This window comes from Oncorhynchus nerka, linkage group LG20, assembly GCF_034236695.1.
Source record: "Oncorhynchus nerka isolate Pitt River linkage group LG20, Oner_Uvic_2.0, whole genome shotgun sequence".
NCBI classification, from domain to species: Eukaryota; Metazoa; Chordata; class Actinopteri; order Salmoniformes; family Salmonidae; genus Oncorhynchus; species Oncorhynchus nerka.
Genome location: NC_088415.1, coordinates 44,546,438 through 44,573,263, shown reverse-complemented (window position 1 = coordinate 44,573,263; position 26,826 = coordinate 44,546,438). Strand labels below are relative to the sequence as shown.

The 26,826-nt window shown below is 44.6% G+C and overlaps 1 protein-coding gene across 1 annotated transcript in view; it reads left to right on the top strand.

Annotated features, from left to right (window-relative positions):
- LOC115102639 (plexin-B1-like) overlaps window positions 1–26,826 on the top strand; it is a 56,162-nt gene that overhangs the window by 9,903 nt on the left and 19,433 nt on the right. The window contains 23 exon segments of the mRNA XM_029622782.2: window positions 15,786–15,863; window positions 15,977–17,093; window positions 18,012–18,194; window positions 18,987–19,115; window positions 19,405–19,505; window positions 19,674–19,809; window positions 19,918–20,074; window positions 20,214–20,322; window positions 20,413–20,518; window positions 20,848–21,711; window positions 22,221–22,319; window positions 22,419–22,541; window positions 23,575–23,668; window positions 23,769–23,935; window positions 24,035–24,186; window positions 24,291–24,396; window positions 24,505–24,641; window positions 24,805–24,981; window positions 25,072–25,306; window positions 25,646–25,888; window positions 25,999–26,175; window positions 26,374–26,522; window positions 26,642–26,742. Coding sequence (XP_029478642.2) covers window positions 15,987–17,093; window positions 18,012–18,194; window positions 18,987–19,115; window positions 19,405–19,505; window positions 19,674–19,809; window positions 19,918–20,074; window positions 20,214–20,322; window positions 20,413–20,518; window positions 20,848–21,711; window positions 22,221–22,319; window positions 22,419–22,541; window positions 23,575–23,668; window positions 23,769–23,935; window positions 24,035–24,186; window positions 24,291–24,396; window positions 24,505–24,641; window positions 24,805–24,981; window positions 25,072–25,306; window positions 25,646–25,888; window positions 25,999–26,175; window positions 26,374–26,522; window positions 26,642–26,742 — 4,852 coding nt within the window. The 5' untranslated portion in view covers window positions 15,786–15,863; window positions 15,977–15,986.

Sequence of the window (26,826 nt, the reverse complement as noted above, 5' to 3'; positions counted from 1 at the left end):
TAAATACACGGCCCCACATCGCAAGGATCTGTACACAATTTCTGGAAGTTGATTCCATGACCAGCATACTCACCAGACATGTCACCCAATTGAGCCTGTTCGGGATGCTCTGGATCGACGTGTACGTCAGTGTATTCCAGTTCCCGCCAATATCCAGCAACTTCGCACAGCCATTAAAGAGGAGTGGGACAACCTTCCACAGGCCACAATCAACAGCCTGATCAACTCTATGTGAAGGAGATGTCGAGCTACATGAGGCAAATGGTGGCCACACCAGATACTGACTGGTTTTCTGATCCCCGACCCCACTTTTTATTTTTTTTAAAAGGTATCTGTGAGGGCCTAATTTAGGGCCTAATTTATTTATATAAATCAGTAAAATCTTTAAAATAGTTGCATTTATATTTTTGTTTAGTGTAGAACTTGGCATTGCTCTACAACTCTCTCTGGTGATCTAGCAACATACTCCAGGGACCTTAACCCTGTCAGCTCTCATCTGCAACATTGGTGTTTTCTGTGAGGATGTGATCTGGGTCAAACTGAGTTGTTTGCAATAACAAAAAGTAATTAGTTAGAAAACATCCATGTCAATGAAAAGACAATGTCCTATGTGTTCTCTTTTTGAGACTCGCAGCTCAGGGATTTGTGTGTGTCATTTACCTTTTCTAATTGCGGCTGTTAAGAAAGAGGCTAGCCTCAAACCATCAATTTGGGTTTAAGATGACAGCATTTGAAGCTTTTACTGTTTTTTCTTAGCACAATAATTATATAGGCTTACTACCACAACACTACCAAAGACTGGAGCAGGCATTTTTAAGTCTGTCTTGGCCTGTCCTCTTGATGTACAGTCATGTTGTCTGAATGCTTCAGGGCTTATGAAGTTGGAAATGTGATCCAAGAACATAATTAAGTGGTATACTGCATCTGCTCATCTTCATATACCTCTGTAATTATACTTATAATTGATTGCAACTGTTATTAAAATTTCAATTGAATCAGCAATTCAACTTAATCTAAATACACGGAACAACAATTTAAAAGAATACTCAAATATACAGAAAATATTTTAAATCCTAGATACTCAAATGCCTGTGTTTGAACCCAGGTCTGACTCTACAACATTTAACCCGAGCTAAGAGACCCCACATCACTTTGATGCAGCACTAATTTCACACATGGTAACCGATTTAACGCTAAACTTTTCCAAAGCTTGCTGCATATCACCATTTTTAGACATTGAATTACATTTTGGAGATGTCTGACGTTAGCAAACATGGCAAAGTGGAGCCTAATGGACAAGCATAGCTGGCGACGTGAAATCCCACCTCCAGCAAGAGGATATGTTGTCAGACGCCCCAAAGACATCTGATTTGCCGTAGTACATGCCGATGCTGTAGCCTGCATGCATTGTGACCACACAGTAGCTCCATACAATCCATCCATTGTGGCAACAGTCTGCTAACCAGGAGGTGTGTTCTCCTCTGTGTTTATACAGATGAGCCTCCCCGCATCTCTCCCTACAAGCAGCCCTGGCAGCATATTGTTTTTATATCTCGCTTTCAGCTCCATGTGTAATGGCAATTTGAGAAGGAGCACGGCCCACATGATGGCTGTGTTTTAATTGGGCGCTCCAGGGCATTCAGTGGCCTCTCCTCTCTCTTCTGTTCTGAGACGTGCTGCAGTCTAACCAGGTCTGTTTGTCCAGCTGCTGGATTACCCCCCCCCCCTCATCTCCCCCTCCTTATTCTCTTTTTAAATATATGTGCACGCACACACGCATTCACGTGCACACACACTTGCTGAGAGTTTTCCAAATGGCCTTTGTCATGACAAAAATGGGTTACGTTTTCCCCCTTCACTCAATGGTATGTCCAAAGGCCATGTCTGTCTGTCTCCCTCGGTCCTTCTCCTCTCCTCCTCTCTCTCTTTGTATCTTTCCTTTTCCGGGGTGTGCAGTTTGACCCTGGTTGCCCTTGACACATGTGCCTCTAAAGGCTGAACCAATCAATATGGATCTCAGGGTCCAGTGTCGGATGTCTCCGCTTACTAATTGAATTCAACATTTCAGTTTATGCATGAATGGAGGGACTATAGGCTAATATGCAGCATTGTTGTTTTGATTTGGAGTTTTTGGTTTGGGGACATAAAACAGTAGGCCTAAATCTAAAATGTCTCCAACTCAATCCCAAAAAGTGGCTAGAATAATTTATTTGGAGCCTGAATGTTGCTGACCTGTGAACAGAGGGAATATGTTCATTTTATTTCAGAGAATAAAACTCGCAGAGTCAGGCGATGTCAATGTGCACATTTGTCATCAAGGCAAAGGAATCTGAAATATAAAATATATTTTGATTTCTTGAACTTTTTTTTTGTTGGTTACTACATGATTCCATATGTGTTATTTCATAGTTTGATGTCTTCACTATTATTCTACAATATTGAAAATTGTAAAAATAAAGAACCCTGGAATGTGTAGGTGTGCCAACTTTTGACTGTGTGTACGTACAGACAGACAGTTGAAGTCGGAAGTTTACATACACCTTAGACAAATACATTTAAACTCCGTTTTTCACAATTCCTGACAATTAATCCAAGTAAAAATTCCCTGTTTTAGGTCAGTTAGGATCACCACTTTATTTTAAGAATGTGAAATGTCAGAATAATAGTAGAGAATTATTTATTTCAGCTTTTATTTATTTCATCACATTCCTAGTGGGTCAGAAGTTTACATACACTCAATTAGTATTTGGGAGCATTGCCTTTAAATTGTTTAACTTGGGTAAAACGTTTCGGGTAGCCTTCCACAATACGTTGGGTGAATTCTGGCCCATTCCTCCTGACAGAGCTAGTGTAATTGAGTCCGGTTTGTAGGCCTCCTTGCACACACATGCTTTTTCAGTTCTGCCCACAAATTTTCTATAGTATTGAGTTTAGGGCTTTGTGATGGCCACTCCAATACCTTGACTTTGTTGTCCTTAAGCCTTTTTGCCTCAACTTTCAAAGTATGTGTGGGTTCATTGTCCATTTGGAAGACCCATTTGCAACCAAGCTTTAACTTCCTGACTGATGCTTCATGCTGCCATCTATTTTGTGAAGTGCACCAGTCCCTCCTGCAGCAAAGCACCACCACCACCACTACATGAAGCTGCCACCCCCGTGCTTCACGGTTGGGATGGTGTTTTTCGGCTTGCAAACCTCCCCCTTTTTTCTCCAAACATAATGATGGTCATTATCGCCAAACAGTTCTATATTTGTTTCATCAGAGCAGAGGATATGTCTCCAAAAAGTATGATCTTTGTCCCCATGTGCAGTTGCAAACTGTAGTCTTGCTTTTTTATGGCGGTTTTGGAGCAGTGGCTTCTTCCTTGCTGAGCGGCCTTTCAGTTTGTCGACATAGGACTCGTTTTCCTGTGGATATAGATACTTTTTGTACCTGTTTCCACCAGCATCTTCACAAGGTCCTTTGCTGTTGTTCTGGGATTGATTTGCACTTTTCGCAACAAAGTACGTTCCTCTCTAGGAGACAGAACGCATCTCCTTCCTGAGCGGTATGACGGCAGTGTGGTCCCATGGTGTTTATACTTACGTACTATTGTTTGTACAGATTAATGTGGTACCTTCAGGTGTTTGGAAATTTCTCCCATTGATGAACCAGACTTGTGGAGGTCTATAATTTATTTTCTGAGGTCTTAGTGGATTTCTTTTGATTTTCCCATGAAAAGAGGCACTGAGTTTGAAGGTAGGCCTTGAAATATATCCATAGGTACATCTCCGATTGACTCAAATGATGTCAATTAGTCTATCATTAGCTTCTAAAGCCATGACATAATTTTCTGGAATTTTCCAAGCTGTTATATACACAGTCAACTTAGTGTATATAAACTTCTGACCCACTGGAATTGTGATACAGTGAAATAATCTGTCTGTAACAAATTGTTGGATCAATTACTTGTGTCATGCACAAAGTAGATGTCCTAACCGACTTGCCAAAACTATAGTTTATCAAGAAGTTTGGAGTGGTTGAAAGCTAGTTTTAATGACTCCAACCTAAGTGTATGTAAACTTCCGACTTCAACTGTGTGTGCGTGTGTGCATGCGTGCATATTACCTTTCAAAACTTTGGGGTCACTTAGAAATGGCCTTGTTTTTGAATAACATAAAATTGATCAGAAATACAGTGTAGGCATTGTTAATGTTGTAAATTACTACTGTAGCTGGAAACGGCTGATTTTAATGGAATATCTACATAGGCGTACAGAGGCCCATTATCATCAACCATCAGTCCTGTGTTCCAATGGCACATTGTTAGCTAATCCAAGTTTATCATTTTTAAAAGGCTAATTGATCATTAGAAAACCCTTTTGCGGTTCATAGATTGTGCATGGGGGCTTACAGAGTTAGCCTACAGTTTTATAGTGAATTTGCATTAAAAAAATATATATTTCCAAAATTAATAGCCTGACACATTACCTTTTTATCTACCGATTCTCACCACTGTGCGTTTCCACCTCTCTCTCCTTCATTCTTTTCTCCAGAGCTTAGAGAGGGGGGGGGGGGCTGTCAACAGTTTAATTCATTTAAATATGTTTTGTTGTATCGATGTTCCCGAGCAGATTTCACTTTTGTTTTCCAAATGAAGCATGGGGTAGCTGCAGGAACAGTGTTGGAGAGCCCATGGCATACAGAGTTTGGGTGTGTACTATCAACTGTCGCCCAGCGAGAGGCTGCAAGCTTCTCAAACAGTGGTTGCTGCGTGTTGTGAAATTAGTGTGTTTTATAAGTCCAGGCATTTCTATATGCAATCCTGTGTGAAAGCAGAGCTCTGACGGTTGCCACTAAAAATAGGAAGTTCCCAACCTTCTACTACTGATATTTATTTCTCAGCTAAAATATTAAGCATTGCTCAGCTATAAAACCAGAGTAGCCATCCCGGAATGATTTAAAAATGAACCTCCGGCCTCCATTCGCTATTCGAGAGCGCATGGATGATGTCTTCCCCCCTGCCTCTGTTTCTTCCCATTTGATAATGGACCTTTTCTAAATTGAAATAAACATTTATATATTAGTAAAGACTAGATTACATTGAGAATAGTCTGATGGATGAAAATATGCTCACGTGATGAGAGAACGGCTTGTGCGGCAAAGAACCGAGTGCAAGCTTTTTTTGCTACTTTTTCAACTCATCAATGGTCTACAGTCGCATCATGCAGCCCAATAATGTTTGAATTTCTAAGACATTATAGAGTGTGTATCATTCACAGCTAAATTTGACAATTAACTGTCATAAAGGACCTGTTTCAAATGATCACGTTTACGCTCAACAAAGGGAAAGGGGTATACCGAGTCATGCCTTAATCAACATCCACGGTGCCTGGGGAACAGTGGGTTATAACTGCCTTGCTCGGGCAGAATGACACATTTTTACCTTGTCAGCTCCGGGATTCGGTCCATCAACCTTACGGTTAGTGGCCCAACGCTCTAACCACAAGGCTATCTGCCGGCCATCTTCACACACTCGCTCTGGAATTAGAAAAATATGCAGTTTTATTCAGCTAAATTCAATTATATTCTTCTTACTATAAAATCATATATTAGAAAATAATGGCACAGGACATAAGCATGTCATCTGCTAAATGAACTAGCTTACAACCTATATGGCATGGCGTATAGCCAGATAACATGCAGTAGGCCCACTCATATTCTGTTCTTCTGAAATACATTTTCTTCAAAACATAATGTTTGTTTCGACCTGTCTAAAGTTAATGGATTTATTCTGATGGTGTATATTAAAAGGATTTAGAATTGTTTTAATGTAGATGTTCCAAAGGCACACGGCATGGCATGCATGCGTAGAGGCCGGGAGATGTGTTTGTTAATTAATGGTCAATTACCAATACACCGGCAGTCATTTGCATGAGAATTACTGGCTGACAAAATTTCATGACCACCACAGCCCTACCCATGAGCCCTGTCATTGCATTTACTGAAACCAGCATCCTTACCCACTAAGCAACCACCGACACCAGACTTCCATGGACATTGAAAGTAGTTACAATTTGGTCAGTCCATCCTTCCCTTCATCTCAATGTCAACCAGCTTTAATTTCATCGTCCACAGATGTTGATTTTTGGACCGGCCTTGATTTGTCCGAAACACAGACGTCCATGATTGGTTCGAACCGGACCACACCTGAAGCAGTCGTAGACATTTGGAAAGCACTGTACAGTCGTTTTGTGTGTTTTTTTTTTAGCATAGTACAGTAGAGCACAAAGTAGAGCACAGTACACAGTAGAGCACACGAGTTGAGTACACTATTGTTCTGTAATGTACAGAGCTCTACTGTTCTGTTCTTTACTGCACTCTACTGAGCTATACTATGCTGTACTTTGTATTTATACTTTTATTATTATTTTTTTACCAACAGTATTTAGGATAAATCATCATGAAGCGATAGATATTCATATCTATAATTATGCATTTCTGTGTAGTACAAATCAGGGACCCATGATGAAATCCCGTTTGCATAATTCTGTTTCCATGGAATTGCCCATAAAGTGAATCCTCAATCCCTCTGGAGAGAGAAATATATATATATATATATATATATTGTGAAATTCAATGTCACCATCTAGTTCAAGACACGTGGTTTTAAATAATTCAAACAACCTCTGCCAATTTTGGTTAATCCGTCAGTTCCACTGGGAGGGCATGGCCAAAACGGCTAGCTAGTGTTAGCGAAAATTAGCTAAAATTAGCTAGCTAGCAAGATTAATGTGAACCTAACATTAGTACTCGGCTAAGTTAGGTAGCTAGCTAGCAAATGTCTGATAACTAACAACGCAGGCACATTTGAAGGCACAGGTCCCTCATCAAAACATTAGCCTATTCGACTACATCAAGGGAAAGGTATTCCCTGAAGTCTGCTCTATTCAGGAACAATGCTTATGGATTGCCAGTAAAGATCTGTGTGGATTAGCACCGAGTGTCCTGTGGAGGAGGGATTGTGGCTCTGCTTACTAAGCTAATTAATCTCAGTCAGCAGTCTGAACATCCTCTTTTAATGAAGCTTTCGGTCTGGGTCACGGCACAGTTTGGGGATTTGTATAATTATTCAGAGATTCAGCACTGATGCCAACACAGACCTCCCTCTATTGTATTGTAATAGCCATGGCAAAAACTCTGTCAGCTCCCTCTCTGCTAATAAGTCCAAACACTGGTATCTACTGCTGGGCTTTCCCTGGAATTCCAGGTTGCATGACTAGTTGCACTGAAAAATAAAGCTGAATGAACACAGGCTTATGTCAGTTTTTTTTATTTTCGGTGTTTATCTACATATTTTCTGCAGTGCGTCATACAGTAGGCTATAGATTCTCGGGGCAGTAAAGGCATAAAATAAAGTTTCTTGCTGAGCATAAATGTTGCTTACAGTACGTGCTACTTTGGAGAGAGCCGGCCGGGATAGTGGGGAAGAGGGAGTAGTGGTGTGGAAGAGGAGTGTACCTAACTAACCATCACGTTTCAGTCCCTGTGGAACACTTTAATGCTCTGTTTATCTTTCACTGATCTGGGCACAGCCAAAACCTAACACATAGCCAGCCACTGCAGCATACCAGTATTTACGGCTATTCTTTGATGTTAGTATCTACAGTATGCAGGGCTTTTCTGTCGCTGACTGGAACTGACCATGTACGTTTTGCTTGGACTTTTGTTTGGGTGAACTTAACTCACCGACTTGATGGTTAATACACCAACGCTGAGTTAAACCCTCAGTCAGTCTGGCTGAAACCCATTGAAGCCCATCCACTCCCTCATACTGGCCTGATCAATGATTAATGCAGTCCCCAGGTGTCAGTCCTGTTAGCAGACTGTCTCAGGACCTCAGGGGAGTGAGCTCCTGGTCTGACTCCTCCCAACCCCCATGCTATGTTTCCCAAGGCTGTCTCTCTCTCGCTCTCTGTCCGTCTCTCACTGTATGCCGCTCGTGGTCTCTCTCGCTCGCTTGCTGTCGCTCTCGCTCTCTTGTCTCGCTCGATCTCCAAGCATCAGAAAGATTGCCTCAATTAAAGGCGCGGCGGGGTTCCCTAAGCCATTATCCATATTAGTGTTGGGTCCATGACTGTGGCCCTCTTAAACAAAGACTTTCTAATGCTCTGTGGTGCGGCTCATCCATAATTATTCTGCTCAGTCTGATTCAGAACCCCATCTAGTCACGATTTACTAATCTTGTATCGAAATTGCATAAGAAAATCTTTGGTTTTGTTTGTGACAGATGTCATGGATTTCAGTTAAGATCTTTTCACTGCCTCCTCCTGCAGGTTCCATCCTAGATTTCACCACCCTATTGTCCTCAGGTCATAATTAAACACCTTTGCTTTCAACACCGCAAGCTCTGCACATCCATCATTAATGATTTTCTGTCAGGGTTTAGAGAAAGGGGTTGTGTGTGTGTCACATGCATGCACTTCTGCTTAAGAGAGAAAGAGTACACTCTATTAACCATTTGACAATTGAAGACCTCCCACTCGTAGAGACCTGCTCTGATTCTCTCCCTCTCCCATTATCTTTTAAATGAAGCTGTCTGTCATTCAGCACACGAACAGAAGGCCACGATAGCTCCCACCTGCCTGGCTCTGCCCAAACCCCTTTTTTGGAAAGGCATTGTTTTTGTAGTGATTTTTTAAATAGAATTTAGACAACAAAAAACAACCCATGTACAGTGCATTCGGAAAGTATTCAGACCCCTTGACTTTTTCCACATTTTGTAATGTTACAGCCTTATTCTACACACAATACCCCATATTGATAAAGCGAATACAGGTTTTTATACATTTTAGCAAATGTTATAAAATGTTCTAAACCAATACCTTATTTACATAAGTATTCAGACCCTTTTCTATGAGACTCAAAATTAAGCTCAGGTGTATCCTGTTTCCATTGATCATCCAACTTGATTGGAGTCCACCTGTGGTAAATTCAATGTGGTAAATTCAATTCATTGGACATGATTTGGAAAGGCACACACCTGTATGTATATGTAAGGTCCAACAGTTGACAATGCATGTCAGAGCAAAAACCAAGCCATGAGGTCGAACGAATTGTCCGTAGAGCTCCGAGACAGACAGGATTGTGTCGAGGCACAGATCTGGCGAAGGGAAATGTCTGCAGCATTGAAGGTCCCCAAGAATACAGTGGCCTCCATCATTCTTAAATTGAAGAAGTTTGGAACCACCAAGACTCTTCCTAGAGCTGGACACCTGGCCAAACTGAGCAATCAGGGGAGAAGGGCCTTGGTCAGGTAGATGACCAAGAACCCGATGGTCGCTCTGACAGGGCTCCAGAGTTCCTCTGTGGAGATGGGAGAACCTTCCAGAAGGACAACCATCTCTACAGCACTCCACCAATCAGGCCTTTATGGTAAAGTGGCCAGACGGAAACCACTCCTCAGTAAAAGGCACATGACAGGCCGCTTGGAGTTTGCAAAATGCACCTTAAGACTCAGACTATGGGAAACCAGATTCTCAGGTCTGATCAAACCAAGATTGAACTCTTTGGCCTGAATGCCAAGCTTCACATCTGGTAGAAACGTAGTACCTTCCCTACTGTGATGCATGGTGGTGGTGGTGGCAGCATCATGCTGTGGGGATTTTTTTCAGCGGCAGGGACTGGGAGACTAGTCAGAATCGAGGGAAAGATGAAAAGAGCAATGTTCAGAGATCCTTGATGATAACCTGCTCCAGAGCGCTCAGGACCTCCGACTGGGGCGAAGGTTCACCTTCCAACAGGACAATGACCCTAAGCGCACACAGCCAAGACAACGCAGGAGTGGCTTTGGGACAAGTCTCTGAATGTCCTTGAATGACCCAGCCAGAGCCCAGACTTGAATCCAATCGAACATCTCTGAAGAGACCTGAAAATAGCTGTGAAGCGACGCTCTCAATCCAACCTGACAGAGCTTAAGAGGATCTGCAGAGAAGAATGTGAGAAACTCCCCAAATACAGGTGTGTCAAGCTTGTAGCGTCATAGCCAAGAAGACTCTAGGCTGTAATCGCTGCCAAAGCTGCTTCAAGAAAGTACTGCGTAAAGGGTCAGAATAAATGTGATATTTCAGTTTTAAAACCTTAGCAAAAATGTCTAAACCCGTTTTTGCTTTGTCATTATGGTGTATTGTGTGTAGATTGATGAGGGGAGAAAAAAACTAAATCAATTTAAGAATAAGGCTGTAATGTAACAATGTGGAAAAAGTCAAGAGGTCTAAATACTTTCCATATATGCACTGTATCATAAAATCTGACCTTGTACGGCGTCTTTCCCATATCAAAACTACCCCTTAACTTTCAGTCACTCCTCAGTGTGGTATTTTTCTCAACAGTGTTATTGAATTATTGCCACCTTGTGAAGGGTCGTCGTTCCACCGTGTGTGTGTGTGTGTGTGAGGAGAGTATGTAGTTAACAATAGTGTGTTAGTGTATTTTCTCCTGAAAACAGGATTACAATGCATTGCAGAGCTTCATGATCATCAATTTAGATGCATGTTTTTATAGTTTGACCAAAATATCTGGTACATCTGATTATCACTCTGGGAAAGGAAAGCAACCCTTTATGAATAGGACTGATTGCGGTCTTTCTCTGGTCCAAAGGCAAAAGTTAATTTGGAACGCTTCTCACAGTACCTTTTTAACCATTCGGAGTGATTATTTCTGCATGACGTCTCTGGCAACCGATGAAACACATTTGTGATGAAAATAACAGTCTTTGCATACACTTGTCCTGAAAAATCATGCCAATGAGGTAATCTTGCCAAGTTCGCTCTCTTGGCTTAGTTACAGACTACTAAACAGATTTGACTTTCGATCCATCAGCATAAGTTATTGCTTCGGTACGGTATGCGATTCAAACAGAAGCTTTAATTACTCTGCCTTAAATACGTTGCTCTGGTTAACCTTGGCAATCCAAGTAGAATGACTGGTTTTACATGTGTCCTGGATAAAATGTCAGACCAGTAAAGAACATTGAAACCCATACTGAAGGTAACTGAGGCTGGTAATTATTCAGATGTATTGTGGTTTGACAGAGATGACTGATTTGAACACCTGTAATGAGTGAAGGTACATGTACGTACACACACACACACACAGCTAAAAGATCAAAGGTTGCAGACTACCACACTAATATTTAATTTCCCTGACCAACGGCATGTATTTGTTAATGGAGGAGGACAGAAAAGACACACTGTGTGTAACGGCGCTGGCCTCACAAGAGCCCCTCTATGAGACTGCCAGGGGGAACACCAGTTCAGTCTGCACAGCATTTAAGAGGACCAATCCCAGCTCTTGCTGGGTGATGCTCAGGGGGAAAAAGCAGGCATAAATAAATAAGGGAGGGAAAATAAACTCCCATTTCTTCAGATTTCAAAATGCAGTCATGGAAAGGCTTCACTGTTTTTCTGACTTGATCTACTCTGCGATGATGATGAAATGTGTACTAATGACAGCTTCACCAAATTGACCCTCTGAAACTGTCTACAGTGATGAACATCACTCTATCCAAAGCACAATTCCTTGGAAATCGGCTAATGTAGACCTAGACTGTATGTCTAGTTGGACAGTAAAGTTGTACAAGCCCAACCTGGCATGATACTAAGCAGAGATGTGCATGTTTCTACATGAAAATAGAAATGCGCCGAGCCGAGTGGCCTTTGGGCTGACTGGCGTATGTCTACTCAGACTACTTAAGGGCCTATTATAAGTGCTTAATAAATATGATTATTACAATACCACATCAGTCATTGAGGCCTATATTGCCCAGATAAGCTAAAACTTCTCCATTTTCCATTCCCCAGTAGTTGAGTGTTTTGTTAGGGTATATGCTCCTCCACACTGCTCTAGGCCAGAGCTTGGGAGAAGCCCTCCCTGCCAAGCATTCAGAAAATGCTTGGCATTCTGATAGGTGACTGTGATACCAGTCCCTGAAGGAAGAGGAGAGTGAGTAGTGCAGTGTATCTATGTCCTTATAGGCTTACATTGGGGGGGGGGGCTCTGCTGTTGCCTATGTGTTCTTATGAAGTGCTAAGAGCTTCTGGTTCATTTAGTTTCCACACTCCTCTATTTGCTGTTAGGGGGTCAAAGCCTAGTTGGGATCAGCAAAAATACTCTGCTTTTTCGAGAGAAAAAAATGTTCTACTCTTTTTCAAATGAAACAAAATAGCTCTGCTCTTGTTAAAGATTTTCAAATCATTTTTAAGATGAGGCTTGTTATTTTCCATCCATCTCTAGATTCTGAGATTACAAAGGGTCGGTAGAAACATAGCTTTTGCTTGCACGACACGTTGGAAATCATTCCAACTGGTGCACCTTCTTGGTTTCGATTATAATATTTTCTTGTCAAGTCAGGGGAATAATTCAGTGCAGCATTAGGGAGCGTTTCTTACCACGACCTCTATTCCTTAAATGATAATACCAAGCACCCAACCATGAATTATTTTGTCAGGGAGCTTGAGTGGTTGTACAGTTTCTACTAATTCAAATGCCTATGAGTTGACGCTAGACTTCAGCTCTCCTTTTCATCCAACCACGAGACGTCGTCAAGACAACCACAAATGACAAAGGGCTTTCTCAGTCTATTCAGCGATATGAAAGAGAGGCTGTTTTGTGTGATGGAGATGTGATAGCACATGCAGTGGGTGGTAATGTATGCAGCCAGGGCACAAACACATGAATAAGCATGTTTCGCTACCGCTTCAGCCTCCTGTGATGCCAACACAAAGACGTGCATTATCAATATATCCTATTGACGTGACGCTAAAATAACCATATGGTCCGAATAAAACACATTGACGCAATCACAACAATCCTTAATCGCACATTTCTGTTGGAGCTCCTTCTGCTCGACAGAACCCAACCGCTAAATGCCATTTTTGCCACTTGGCAAACGTTTGTGGCACAGAAACGGGGAAAGGGTGTAAAAAGAAAGAATAGCTAGAAATAGAGGAAGAGATTTTGAGATTTTCTGCATTCACACGCTCTTCCTGTGTTCAGATTTTGCTCACATCAATCCCAGAGGAATCTCCAGTCCAGTAGTTTTGTCTGTAATTTAGTTGAAGCAGTTGGATTCTGTCCTGGTCCCGTACCCACAAGCAGTCAGCAGGACCTGACCACCAGACACTTACTGGCCTCTCTTCCTCCCATCATTCACTACCATTCTTTTGAAGGGTCCTTATTTTACAGTAGTGTGGGTTTGAAATGTGTTATTTGATCCAATCTTAATTCACCATACACTTAAGTTTTACACACTACTATATATAGGTATATGTATGATATAGCCTATGAATACATGATCGTCAACCCCTCCAGAAACCCTTTCAGCTGCTTCCATCCGTCATTCTTGCGGAATGCTGTCTCTTTTACAACAGACTTCTGTGCTGTATCGATCTTGCGTCACACATGTTGTTTGGGTTGATTTCAGACTCTACTATCAACTGTACTAAGTTCTTCTGCACCTTGCTTCCCGCTGACAAACCACCTTCAGAAAGGTCTAGGCCTTACATGAAGGGTCCCGTTATAAGCCAGACTGTGTGAAGCTCTTTTTTTTACAAGGAAGTGGCTTTATTCTCCACCCGGTCAGAGAAGCCACTTGGTCAGAGAGGACTGAAAGGGACACTATTCCCACCAACGGCTACACACAGACTCCCTTTTCAACACCGGGGGCATTTTTAAAAAGAGGGGAAGAGAGACCCTCTGTGCGTTTGTTAGAGTGGTTTGCTATAGACCTAAAGAAGTAGACGGAACTGGCAGAGGGCCGACGTGTGTGTGTGTGTGTGTGTGTGTGTGTGTGTGTGTGTGTGTGTGCATCCTCCTTTGATATTCGCTTGTTAACATTTTCTTTGTCGACAAACATTTTCTATTCTATACTGTAGAAATCACATCTGTGACTGGCCGTGACTGTTTTTATTCACTACAAAAATACCCTCAAAGTCTGACGATCACACCCTATGCTGTGACGTTTTATGTGTTGTAAAACAGAAAATCTATGTCTAAGATTAACTGTACTGTAGTTGGATTCTGCCTCGTAGTCATAAAACGATGAACTATGGTGGCTGTGTGTTCCCCCGAGCCTGTCATAACTCAAGCAGACGGGTACAGTACCATTTGGCTGTGTTCCAGAGGGGAGATGCCAGGAGCAGCAGAACAATGTCAGGCCTCCGAGCCTGAGGCCGTCTCTCATTCAGACGCCGCATGAAGAATCGCACCCTTGTCTTTTTGGAGAGATTCGCTGCTGACCTCACATTTTTATGGGGTCTTAGCGTTCAGACCCCTGTCACAGATCATTAAGAGTTGAACGTTAAACGTGCACAGCAACCACTTTCAATGATTGATAAACATAGAGGGGAGTCTCGTCGAGCTGTGGAGCTCAGCGGACTTGGCTGTAGTGTAGTGGAATTGTAAAGCCCCGATCAGACCCCCAGTGATGCTGACAGGCTAATAGCCTAGCAGTAGTTATTTATAGGTTCCTTGGTCTGCACCAGGGCAGAGCCATAACATTCCAGACACGGCCAATGAACTCTGGAGATTGTTGGCTCTGCATGCCCCTGTTACAGAGCCCCCCCTCCTCCCAAGTTATTGTTTTATCATTACAACCACTACACTTTACAGTGGTAGCAGCAGTAGTAACAAAGTGCTACATTACTAATTACAATATGGGCATTTGGCAGACTCTACTATTCCAGAAGTACTTACATTCAGCTGAATAATCTTGTGAAAAGTCACTACAGCCATGATCAGGAAGAGGAAATGTGATGGATGTCAAATAAATCATTAAAAAATGAGGCTACTTTATTATTTTTTGTGTATAAAAGGAATGACTATCGGTTTCCCAGTCCTATACTGCTGCTCCAGTTACTAAGAGGAAGTTCCCATGGCGATTGGTCCCCATGCACTATGAATATTGACAATGGGATGTCAGCCGTTCAAAGAGCTGGTGAGGACTGCAGACCAGTAGCATGGCTGTGTTCTCCATTGTTTCCAGGCCTCACAGTGCAGCTGTGTATCATAGGCCAATCGGTCTAGACTGAGACTGAGCATCAAGGACAACCGTGACAGGAATAGAGGCCCACAAATAGACATGTTGTGGATAGTGCTAATGGCTCTAGAAAGTGTTTTATTCCCCCATACTATTCTTATCTCTCAAAGCACCCCTATTCTGGACATAGGTTGGCCTCAATAAAACATGATGCACATGGAATTATGCATGTATTTTTCATGAACTACCCTGTGGCAGTGGGCCTGAGAGTTACCGTCCAAGAATTGTCAGACCTCTTATCCCTCCATGAATAAGTAAAGAGGGGTCTGACTGAGACACTTACTGTATCAGAGCAGCACACCAGACGCACCTGCTCCAGGACCACCAACTAGGGCTCTCTTCACCCTCTTATGCCCCATCCTCTTGTCACTGGCTACAGTCAGGTACTGTAGGACTACTGCACTTAGCCATTCTTGACCTCTCACCAGGGTGGAGGGTGAGGACGGGGAAGAGCTGCTCAATTATTGAAGGGGTTGCAGCTGTAATAGAGGACTCCCACTGGCCAATTGATTTGCTGGGGTAGTGAGGTGACGAGTGACAAGTGTCCTAAATGTCAGAATGCGCAACATCGCTTTAAGGCTCATGTGATGTAGATAAGTGGCAGGGTGGCAGATTCTAGAACATGATCCAACCAATGTTGTAACTCCTGATGGATTATTGGCTAACATTACATTTGCAATAATATTTCCATATTTTATTTTCTCTACAGGTGTAGTGAACAATAATGGGTTATGTTTGCGGATGATCAAGAGGAGACTGGCGTCTTGAGCTTATCGTCGGACACATGGTTAGACATATTGTATAGATATCTAATTAATACTGTAAGCATTTGTATAGCAAACTTGATGTTGAGCTTTTTTAAAATGTATTTATTTATTTTTACTATTCTTGTGTTTGCAGAATATTTGCCATGCCACTTGGGATGGCTCTGTTCTCAGCCCTGCTCATCCTCCTACTGATCACCACCTCATACACCCTCGCTGTCCGCACTTATCCACGCTTCTCCAGAAATGACACTTCTTTTGAGCACCTGGTCCTGCACCCGGACCCCTCTGTGGGCACAGTTTACGTGGGGGCCAGGGACCACCTCTTCCAACTGGACGGGTTGGACGGCTTGCGTCTGGAGCAGGAGGAGAGGACCGGCCCAGTGACTGATAGTAAGGAGTGTCTTCCCCCTGTCACCGAGGCCAACTGCCCCCAGGCCCGGCACACCTCCAACCACAACAAACTGCTCCTAGTGGACCCCTCAGCCATGGAGCTCATCACCTGTGGTAACGTCCACCAGGGCACCTGCCAGAAGCGCAGCCTGACCTCTGTGAAGGAGGTCTTGTTCTCTACAGAGAGGCCGGTGGATACCCAGTATGTGGCGGCCAACGACCCGGAGGTATCCACAGTGGGGCTGGTGGTGGGGCCCCGAGGCGGGGAGCGGGCCGTGCTCTATGTGGGGCGTGGTTACACAAGCAGCCATCCGCCCATCTCCACACGCCATCTGGCCCACGAGCCTGTGTTCTCTTACGAGGAGACAGCCAAGCTGGCCGTGGCGGGAAGGCTCTCGGAGTACGACCACCATTTTGTAGCCGCTTTCGCTCGCCGTGGGCATGTGTACTTCTTGTTCTATCGCCGTGACATTAAGGCTGTGTCGCGGGAGTACCGTACGTATGCTGCCCGCGTGTGTCTGGATGACACCTCCTACTATTCCTATGTAGAGGTACCCCTGGTGTGTCACTCCTCTACCTCCTCCCCAGAGAGGAACTACAACCTCCTCCAGGCAGCCCAGGTGGGTCAGGGGGGTGGCAGAGAGGGGGAGACCCTGCTGGGGGTCTTCTCCACCCGGGTCAGCTCTTCCAACGGGCCCTCCGAGGACTCCGCTCTGTGTGTGTACCCTCTGGACGAGCTGGACAGACTCATCGACTCCACACGAGACCTGTGCTACACACTGGATGGCCGGGTGATGGGAGGAGGCGAGGTGGCCTACATAGAGTATGAGGTCAAGTCCAGCTGTGCCAACTTACCTACGGTAAGGTGTTCGGAGGAGCAGCTGTTGTAACAATACATGCACCTTTCACATGAGTCCTCTGCTTCATCGGAATTAAACACATTTCAATGTAGGTTTCCTCTGCTCAATGCCAAGCATTTGCCCTATTTTTTTTCCTAACATCAGACTATTACCAATGGAATGCCTTATCTAGTTAAATCCTACTTCCTACTATTCTCTGCCTTCACTGCTGTAATGGCTTATTGGCTTCAGCAGCCTGGAAGAGGAGTAGATCCAGCCTCCGCTCAGAGCAGCCGTAGAGAGAGGAAGGCCTGTAATTCACGAAAGGCCTTAATGAGCACTGTGCCAAAGAGCCAAGAGATCCCTGAAGCCGGGGAGGGAAGTAGCCCTGCAGGCCTACGACCCCGGGGTGACCTCCAGCCTGGAGCCCCGGAGCTCATCAGGCCTGCCTGACCTGCAGCCACGAGCGGTTTAATGGGATCGTTAGGATCAATAAAACGAACTGTCCCGACTCAGCTATCAGACTGGTAAATGAAGGCTGACACGGATGGGTAAGAGCCCTTTGAAGTCCAACGAGACTGACAGATGGATTGGAACACATGGTTCATTTGGTAAACAATTTGCTTTGAAGTAAACAAGCCCTGTAACAAAAGACTTTCCAATTTACTGGAGTTGGGCTGAAGACTTATTTGTAGGCTTTAAGGGGTTACGCAAAAGCAAAGGCACAAGATTGCATTCTTAGTATGCTTCCCACCTAGTATAATATTTAATCCTCTTATAAAATCTAAGAGGATTGGTTGGACTGTGAAAGACCTGTACATTAAATATTGCTGAATGAAAGTTATACTGTTGGACTTAAAATGAATAACCATGTTCCTGTGATCATGTGAATGGAACGTTCTCTGAGAGATGTGTTTTTGTTTGTTCTCTGTCTTCCAGAACACCCTAAAGGCTTATCCCTGTGGCTCTGACCACACCCCCAGTCCAATGGCCAGCAGGGTACCCATGGAAGCTGAGGCAGTATTGGACAGCCCATCTGCCCGTCTCACTGCTGTGGCTGTTGGTATGAGGGCTGGGCACACCATTGCCTTTTTAGGAGACTCTAAAGGGAATTTGCACAAGGTATGCCAAGTTACAGTAGGTCATGATGCATTTTATTTGTTAATACTTGAGATCTAGATCAAGATAGTGTTTCAGACGTACTTCTACTCTGGATATCGTCTGGTAGCCTTGTTAACGCTGTGGTCCGAGCCGGTGGGAGAGACCTTCTCAGACAGAAGAGAACAGAGGGCTTTGAGGTGCCTGATCAAAGCTCCCTTAGTATGCAGCTGACTGAAGTTACCCATTATAAAGGGATTATCTCATCACTGCACACCAAATTCCACAACCACCATTCAGACACACACGTGCACATGCATGCGTGAACACACACACACACACACACACACAGTTTGGACACAACTTGCAGGTTTCTAAATCGAGTGTCTTATTTTGTCAGCTCGCTAAGATGTGCTGACAGAAACTGCACTTGACAAGCAATTTGATTCCTGCTTACAGCACTGAGATCACTGCACAGGCTTATGGAGTCTGACATAAAAATCTATGCTAATCTCATTAAACTCAGGTAACTTGAGAGTTCGAGGGCTCATGAATCACTTAGGCAAAGGTGTCTTGGTATCCTCCAGATTAGATTTACTGACTGCCAATCAAATGAACTGTTCTCTTCACAATATGATCCTGCAGACAGTACAAATGCACCTTCAAATTGCTTTTAGACACATTCTAGCCAAGACTTCTTTAGCCTTTTCAATGATCTTTTTCCGTTTTCATATGTACTGTATGTGCTGAGTTTTATAACCTTCACACTTGGAAATGGTTGATGGTTTCTGACCATAACCATCTGCTTCTCTCCAGGTGTTCCTAGGCTCTGGAGGCCGGGTGGAGATGTACTCCTCCACGCTCATCCAGCCCAACTCGCCCATCAGCAGTGACCTCCTGCTGGACCAGACGGAGACGCACATCTACGTCATGACCGGCGCAATGGTTAGTCTGAGTGAACAACACCGCTCAAACACATCATCGCTAGCTAGATACTTGACTCCCCTAATACAGTCTAGGGTCTTCAGCTGGTGCAGGAATGCAGTGAAGAGGATCAAGAGTAGGTACTGTACAGGTGTGTTTTAGAATTTTTGACCATGCAGTTCACTGGTAGTAGTTCAGGGCGAGGGGGTATGAAAAAAAAATATAATTGATTGAACACAATTATAGCACCTCTACGGTTTCATTGTATAGTACAGCTGTTTTTAAGAAAAATATGCGGGTAACCTTTCAGGTGGAGAAGCGACCGGTGGCAGAGTGTGGAGATCACCTGGACTGTCAGTCCTGTCTTTCAGCCCGAGACCCTTACTGTGGCTGGTGTGTTCTGGAGGGCAGGTGAGGAAGCACCAACTGACTATTCTATACCAAAGAAAATTTAAGTTAAGAGCTCATCAAAAATATAGGAAGAGCAAAGGCAAATGTCAACATTAATGAATGATCACCTTCCCCATTTCTCACTTGTTCCTCTCCTGTGCTCAACCCCACTTCCCCCTGTGATGGCAGGTGTGTCCAGCGTTCACAGTGCAGTCGGGGGGCTCTGCAGGGCCAGTGGCTGTGGAGCTTTGACCACCAGCAGCAGCAGTGTCTCGGTATCCAATCCCTGAGCCTGTATAACATCAGCCGTGGAGAGGAGACGGACGTAAGGCATGAGAGGAGGGGGAGATTCATTACTTGTTTCGAGCTTGAAAGGAAAAAGAAATGGACACCCTGTATGTATTTTTGTTCTTCTCTCTCTTCTCTCTCGAAGATTGCTGTGTCAGTGAAGGGGTTGCCCAGTCTAGTGCAAGGCGAAGCATACAGCTGTTTCTACCAGGATGTGGAACGTCTGGCCACTGTCACAGACACTGGTGTGATCTGCTCTACTCCCGACGCCAGCAGGCTGCCTCCCATTGGCCAGGGAGAAGGTGAGTGACATCCGTGTGAGTCCAATTTGACACTACAAAGCAGAATGATTCCTTTCTCTTTCTTTAATGATCACCAAAGCTAACTATCCTTTTGGAGGGTACTGTAATTAAGAGATGTTCTGACTTCTCTCCTGCTCAGACTCAGTCACCATCCCCCTGTCCCTTCGCTTCCGCAATGTGACTGTGGCTGCTCGGGAGTTCACCTTCTTTGACTGTGGTGTGGTCCAACAGCTCTCTGGACTCATGCCGTGAGTTAAAAGGCTGACATTTCTAGCCACAATGCAATTGTATATCTCCCCCTGTTAACCTCTCTGTCTCGGTCTTCTCTCTGTTTTCAGGTGCAGAGGGTGTGTAAGCAGTCGCTGGGGCTGTAACTGGTGTATTCACCAGCACATGTGCACCAATAAAATCTGTGATGAGGGAGTCACAATTTACAACAAACACGTAAGTCTACCTGCAGGTTATCAGGCAGTGCAGTTATAGGACTGCTAGCTGGTACAAACTATATAGACTAACCAGTGTATTCAGGTTTGCTTTGTAGTGAAACTGGAATCTGCCCCCTAGGTAACTGTTAGTTTGTACGTGTCCTGTCTATTTATGTTTTGTCGTGTTCCATTGTCTTTGTTTTAAATTTGTACTTTTTTTTAGTGAACAGTTAGTTTTTTTGTGATTTCAGTCTTTATGTATTTATTTGCATATTTCTTGCTATTCCTCTTGTTTTACCATCGTCTCCCTCCTCTCCCCTTTCTGCTCATTTGTGTTACCATCTCAAGTTCAAACCAACATTCACTCCCCCAGCAACCAAACAATCTGACACTCTAACTCCAACTCTCCTGGCTGCTCCAACACTCCCACCCACAGGGACATCTATTAGGACCACTCCCCCAGTCCTGGCCAGCACACCTGTGCCCCCATCCACCACACCCACCACCACCACCCCCGAGCCAACCGCAGTCCCCACCACCCACTCACCAACCATTGCCACCACCACACCCTCAACCACACTGGCCACTCAGGCTACCACTGCAACACTAGAGGTGACAACCAGTCTGCAGGCAGGGACACAGACCACCGCTGGAGAGACCTCAGTGGATGGAGACGGGAGCCTTCCCAGGACTACTGCTGGAACAGGGGAGACGGAGCAGACAACAGTCACTAGGGTTGAGCTGCTAGACTGGCCCGAGTATCCAGAAACTGAGGCTCCTAGTAGTACAAATGGACTCACCGACACTGACCACACTGTGCCGGAGCCCTCCTCTGACACCACATCAACCACTGCTAGTGGTGTCCCCCTGTTAATGGACCTGCCCTCTGGCTCTGACGGGGATGAAGTCCCCCTGTCAATGGACCTGCCCACTGGCTCTGACGGGGATGAAGTCCCCCTGTTAATGGACCTGCCCACTGGCTCTGATGGGGATGAAGTCCACCTGGCCCCCTCTGAAGGTACAGACTCACCCCCCTGGACAAAGGAATGGGAGAAGGGAGAGGGAGAGTCAGAGATGGACCCTCCAACATCCTCTGCCACAGTGCCCTCTGGAGATGATGACCCAAACCAGCCCTCTCAATCCTTTACCCTCACACCTGACCCTGACTCTTCAGCAGACTACCAGTCTGACTCCTCTGAAATTGATCTGCCGGTGAGTGGGGTCTTTCAGTGGCAGTCTAGCTGATGCACCCAGTACAACACATGCACTGAATCGGATAAGTGCAGTTGCATTGGCATCGTGTAAAATAGGTTACTCTTAATTTGATCCGAAATTCCTACCCTCTTATTTATGTCTGATGTGTGCAAACATTGCATCGCCATTACGTTTTATGTTTTGAGTGTCATTGAAGTGGTCAACTGTCAATACTTTGGAGATCAAACCATCAAAAATGGCTGTCTTCAGTTTGAACTAAACCTGCTGTTTTTTTGTTTTACGCTTTGTCAGTGTTTTTGTTCTTCACTTCAGTGGCATATAATAAACTTTTAGACTGCAGAGCTACATTTTGGTGTGAGATTTGCTGAATTGTTCACACAGTCAGTCTAGTTTAATGATTTGAAATTGGTGAGACCTCACCTGAAAATGTAAGCTGGTGTATTGTTTGATGTCATATGTCCCATGTGTGTGTGTGTCCTGTAACGTATGTCTTATAATATGATCAGGACTGCCCGTGTGTGGAGAAGGTCCAGGGCTCCTCTCTTGTTCCTGTTCATGTGGAGCGGAAGATCACTCTGGTGGGACGCCACCTTCAGCTCTTCCAGGTGTGTGAGAAATGCTTGCAAAACCCAAATGGCTGATGGTTTACTTTACCCAAGATGCGTGGTGTGTAAAACGTGGTGTGTGTGTGTGTGTGTGTTCAGGATGTGGATCTGGACTATGAGTGTGTGCTGACCATCGAAGGGCGGTCAGTGGTGGTCGACGCGTACGTGGAGCCAGACGACACCCAGCCCTCTCTCTACTTCATCACCTGCCAGCTACACCAGGTCAGTCGTCATACAGCATCAGCCTATGTGGTATTGCAACAGTGCTGTTAATTTGAACAGCGTTTGTCTGCATGGTGTTTCATGTTTTTTTTGAAGTGATGTTTCAACTATAGTGCTGTGGGAAAAGTATTTGCCCGTTTTTAAAATCTTCTCAACTTTTGCATATTTATTTTTTTTATACTGAATGTTATTGTCTTCGACCAAAACCTAATATTATATAAAAGGAACCTGAGTGAACAAATTACAATTGCATACATATTTTATAAACAGTTATGCAACACCAATACCTTTTTTGTGAAAAAGTAATTGCCCTCTTACACTCAATAACAGGTTGTGCCACCTTTAGCTGCAATGACTCCAACCAAACGCTTCCTGTAGTTGTTGATCAGTCACGGTGGAGGAATTTTGGCCCAAACTCAGGATTAGGTCAAGACTGTCTAGGCCATTCCAAAACTTCAAGTGTGTTGCTTTTTAGCCATTTTCATGTAGACTTGATTGTGTGTTTTGGATCATTGTCTTGCTGCATGACCCAGCTGTGCTTCAGCTCACAGCAGGATGGCCTGACATTCTCCTGTAAAATTCTCTGATACCGTACAGAATACAAAATTCCTTCTATTAAGGCAAGTCGTCTAGGTCCTGAGGCAGCAAAACATCACACTACCACCGCCGTGGCTTGACCGGTGGTATAAGGTTCTTACTGTAGAATGCAGTGTTTTGTTTCCGCCAGGCACGAAGGGACCCATGTCGTCTAAAAAGTTATACTTTTGACTCCCCTGTCTTTAGAAAATTCTTCCAAGAGTCTTGATCATCCAGGTGCTTTTTGGCAAACTTGAGCCCAATTAAGACTTTTTTTTGTGGTAAATTCAGGTTCCCTTTACCTAATATTAGGTTTTGGTTGTAGATCGGATAACGTTCAGTATCAAAAATTGAGAAAATCAGAAAGAGGACGAGTACCTTCTTTTTCACGGCACTGTATGTGGGCATCTGTGATTGTGGTCACTGCTATGACTACCTTATTTCTGTCATGTTGCAGTACGCCTATACTGCCTTTGTGGAGGAGTACAATGCCGTGATCAATGTGAGGAGGAGAAACACCTTTCAGATTGATAGTGCGGACGACCTTCATGGTAGGTTATACAAGAGAGCTACTGATGTAGATCTCATTGAGATGACCTCTTCTTCAGATTATGCGGTGTTGTTGACTCCCGGTAATCCTCTCTGTTCCAGTGACGTTGTTTAACTGCTCTGTGGGCCGGTCAGACTGCAGCCGGTGTCGTACGGCTGATCAGAAGTACGGCTGTGCGTGGTGCGGGGGAGCTCGCTCCAAATGCAGTTACCGGGACTCCTGCGCTGGCGAAATCAAGCAGTCCTGCCCAGCACCCGTCATCCACTTAGTGAGGCTTGATTTGCGTCCTTGTCTTTTTATGGTTGACGTGTCTTCAGACAGTGACATGGACTCGCTTTTTAAACTTCTCCGTGACTGTGTGTTGCAGATGGAGCCCATCTCTGGACCAGTAGAGGGTGGTACTGTGGTGACCATCTCAGGCTCCAATCTTGGACAGAAAGCTGAAGACATCCAGAACTCTGTCACTATAGCTGGTGTCCCCTGCACGGTCATCAACAGCAGATATGAGATCTCCTCAAGGTAATGTTCTTCTCGTGCAACAACGTTTATTTCCATCTTCTGCAGCTCTAGTTGTATCTGCATTCAGAATGAGAACCTGCGGTAATTCTCCGATTCCCCTCTAGGATTGTGTGTGAGACCACAGCCAGTGGGGGAGAGAAGAGTGGTCAGGCCTCAGTCGAGGTGAGAGGAGGAGGGCTTGGACTTTCCAGTCAAAGGTTCAGCTTCCAGGTATCTATAACAGACATTATTATACTCTACTAAAATCTTGCTCTAGCCAAATGGACACTTGCCCTCAGTCTGATAATGTATTCTTAATGCCCTTCCTCTTGCCCTCAGGACCCGACTTTGATGGGGATAGCCCCTCAGAAGGGGCCCAAGGCCGGGGGCTCAGAATTGACCATAATGGGCCAGAGCCTGAAGACTGGACACCCCAGTGAGGTCAGCGTGCTTATTGGAGGAGTCTCATGCCTCATGTAAGTCTCTTACGCATCTCTTACATTGTCACCAGATCAACCACTGTAAAGCAAGTGGAGTCAGCACTGCATATGAGAATTCATACATCATTTGTCCTTAATAAAGTCCTGTAACCTGCTGTAGCAGTAGTTGTGACATCTTTTAAATGAATTATTTTTTTAGCTCCTCTGAGGTCGTGGATGACCAGATTACATGTATGACAGGGGGCAGCAACAGAACTGGAGAGCATGGAATCACAGTCCGGTTTGGTAGAGCAGAGCGCCATCTACAGGGAGCCATCTATCATTACACCTCAGATCCTAACATAACCATGGCTGCACCCTCAAAAAGCTTCCTCAGGTGGGTGTCACAATGTCACTCGCAATGAATTGCCATATTTTTTTCATGTAATATTCATGTAATAAATTCTTCTTCTCTCTGTGTGTCCAGTGGTGGAAGAATGATCCGCGTGTCTGGGCAAAACCTAGATGTAGTGCAGGAGCCCCGAATCCGGGTGACCCTTAGTCCTCTGGAGTCCCTTTCTCCAAGGAAGAAGAGGAGGACGCGGAGGAGCAGCAGAGATGGAGAGAGTAGAGTGAGACGCACAGAAATCCCACTCAAGAGACAAAGACGGATAGTTCCTGAGCCAGACTGTCTTGAAGACGCACTCTGTGTGGTAAAAAAGGTAAACTGGTGGTCCTCTGTTGGTAGAGCATGGTGCTTGCAATGCCAGGATAGTGGGTTCGATTCCCGGGACCACCCTTACGTAAAACATGACTAAGTTTCTTTGGATAAAAGCATTCTGCTAAATGGCTTATTTATTATTTTTCTATTCAACTGAAATGTATGTTGAGTCCTCTAACATGGTGTTCAGATGTCTACTGGCTTAGTTTGGGGATAGGCTCTCTTTTCTTTGATCACGTAGTGTGATGTATCACCTTTTTAAAGGTAAAGTTGAGAATCAATCACTGCTATTGCTTTCAATAAATATCTATAAATACGCCTCTCATCTCTTGCTCTCCAGTTTGAGACGAGTTGTGCTGTGAGCAGCTCCTCTCTGATGCTGTGCCCTACGCCTGCCGTGGGGATGGAGGCCCACCATGCTCGGGTCAAGGTGGACTTCCTACTGGATAACCTGCACTTTGACTTCAACTCTGTGGGCAGTGGAGCTTTCAGCTACGAGCTCAACCCCAGACTGTACCCACTGAACCAGAATGACCCCAGCAAACCCTACCACCACAAACCTGGCAGCATCATCTCTGTGGAGGTCTCTGTTACATCCCATTTCTGCTACCATAACAGTTTCTCAGAACCTGCGAGTGTTGTCTGTTTCCTGTCCAGTTGGCTTTCTCCAATATCGTTATTGTTATGATCTAGGGGGAGAACCTGGACCTGGCCATCTTTAAGGAGGAGGTGGTGGCTCTGATTGGGGAAGGGGTATGCTCTGTGAAAACCTTGACCCATAACCACCTCTACTGTGAGCCTCCATCCCAGCAGCCCTCTGTGATGGCCAGCAAGAAGCAGGAGGGCATGGATTCTCTCCCCGAGTTCACTGTACGTCTTCACTCCTTGCGTCACCACTATTGGAATTGGAAATCAAAGAGGGCACATGTCTTTTGTGAATAAGTTTGTTCAAATCTGTGTAATTCTGAATATTATTTAGTTGTGGTGGTTGTAGGGATGACAAGTGTAAAACACTTCAACGTTGAATCTAATCCTTCCACTCTAAAATCAATTGCTGTCTTGTCCCAGGTCCAGATGGGGAACCTGAACTTCTCCCTAGGTAGAGTGCAGTATGACACCCAAGGCCAGTCCACCTTCCCCCTGGAGGCCCAGGTGGGCGTAGGGGTGGGGGCTTCCATCGTAGCCCTCATCGTTGTCATCATAGTGCTCATATATAGGTGGGTGCCAACAGTCACTCTACTTTGCCAAGTATACACCATTTCATCTGTTCAAAGTAATGCTTGGTACAGTATACTGGATGTGAGCTTTTCTGTCTGTCCGTATGCATCTCTGTCAGGAGGAAAAGCAAACAGGCCGTGAGGGACTACAAGAAGGTCCAGATTCAGCTGGAGAATCTGGAGACCAGTGTGAGGGACCGCTGCAAGAAAGAGTTCACAGGTGAAAGTGCCATAAGCTTCAACATAAGTTCACAAAACCGCATCTTATATCACAAAAACCTAGTGGCTTCAAATAAGTAAGGTT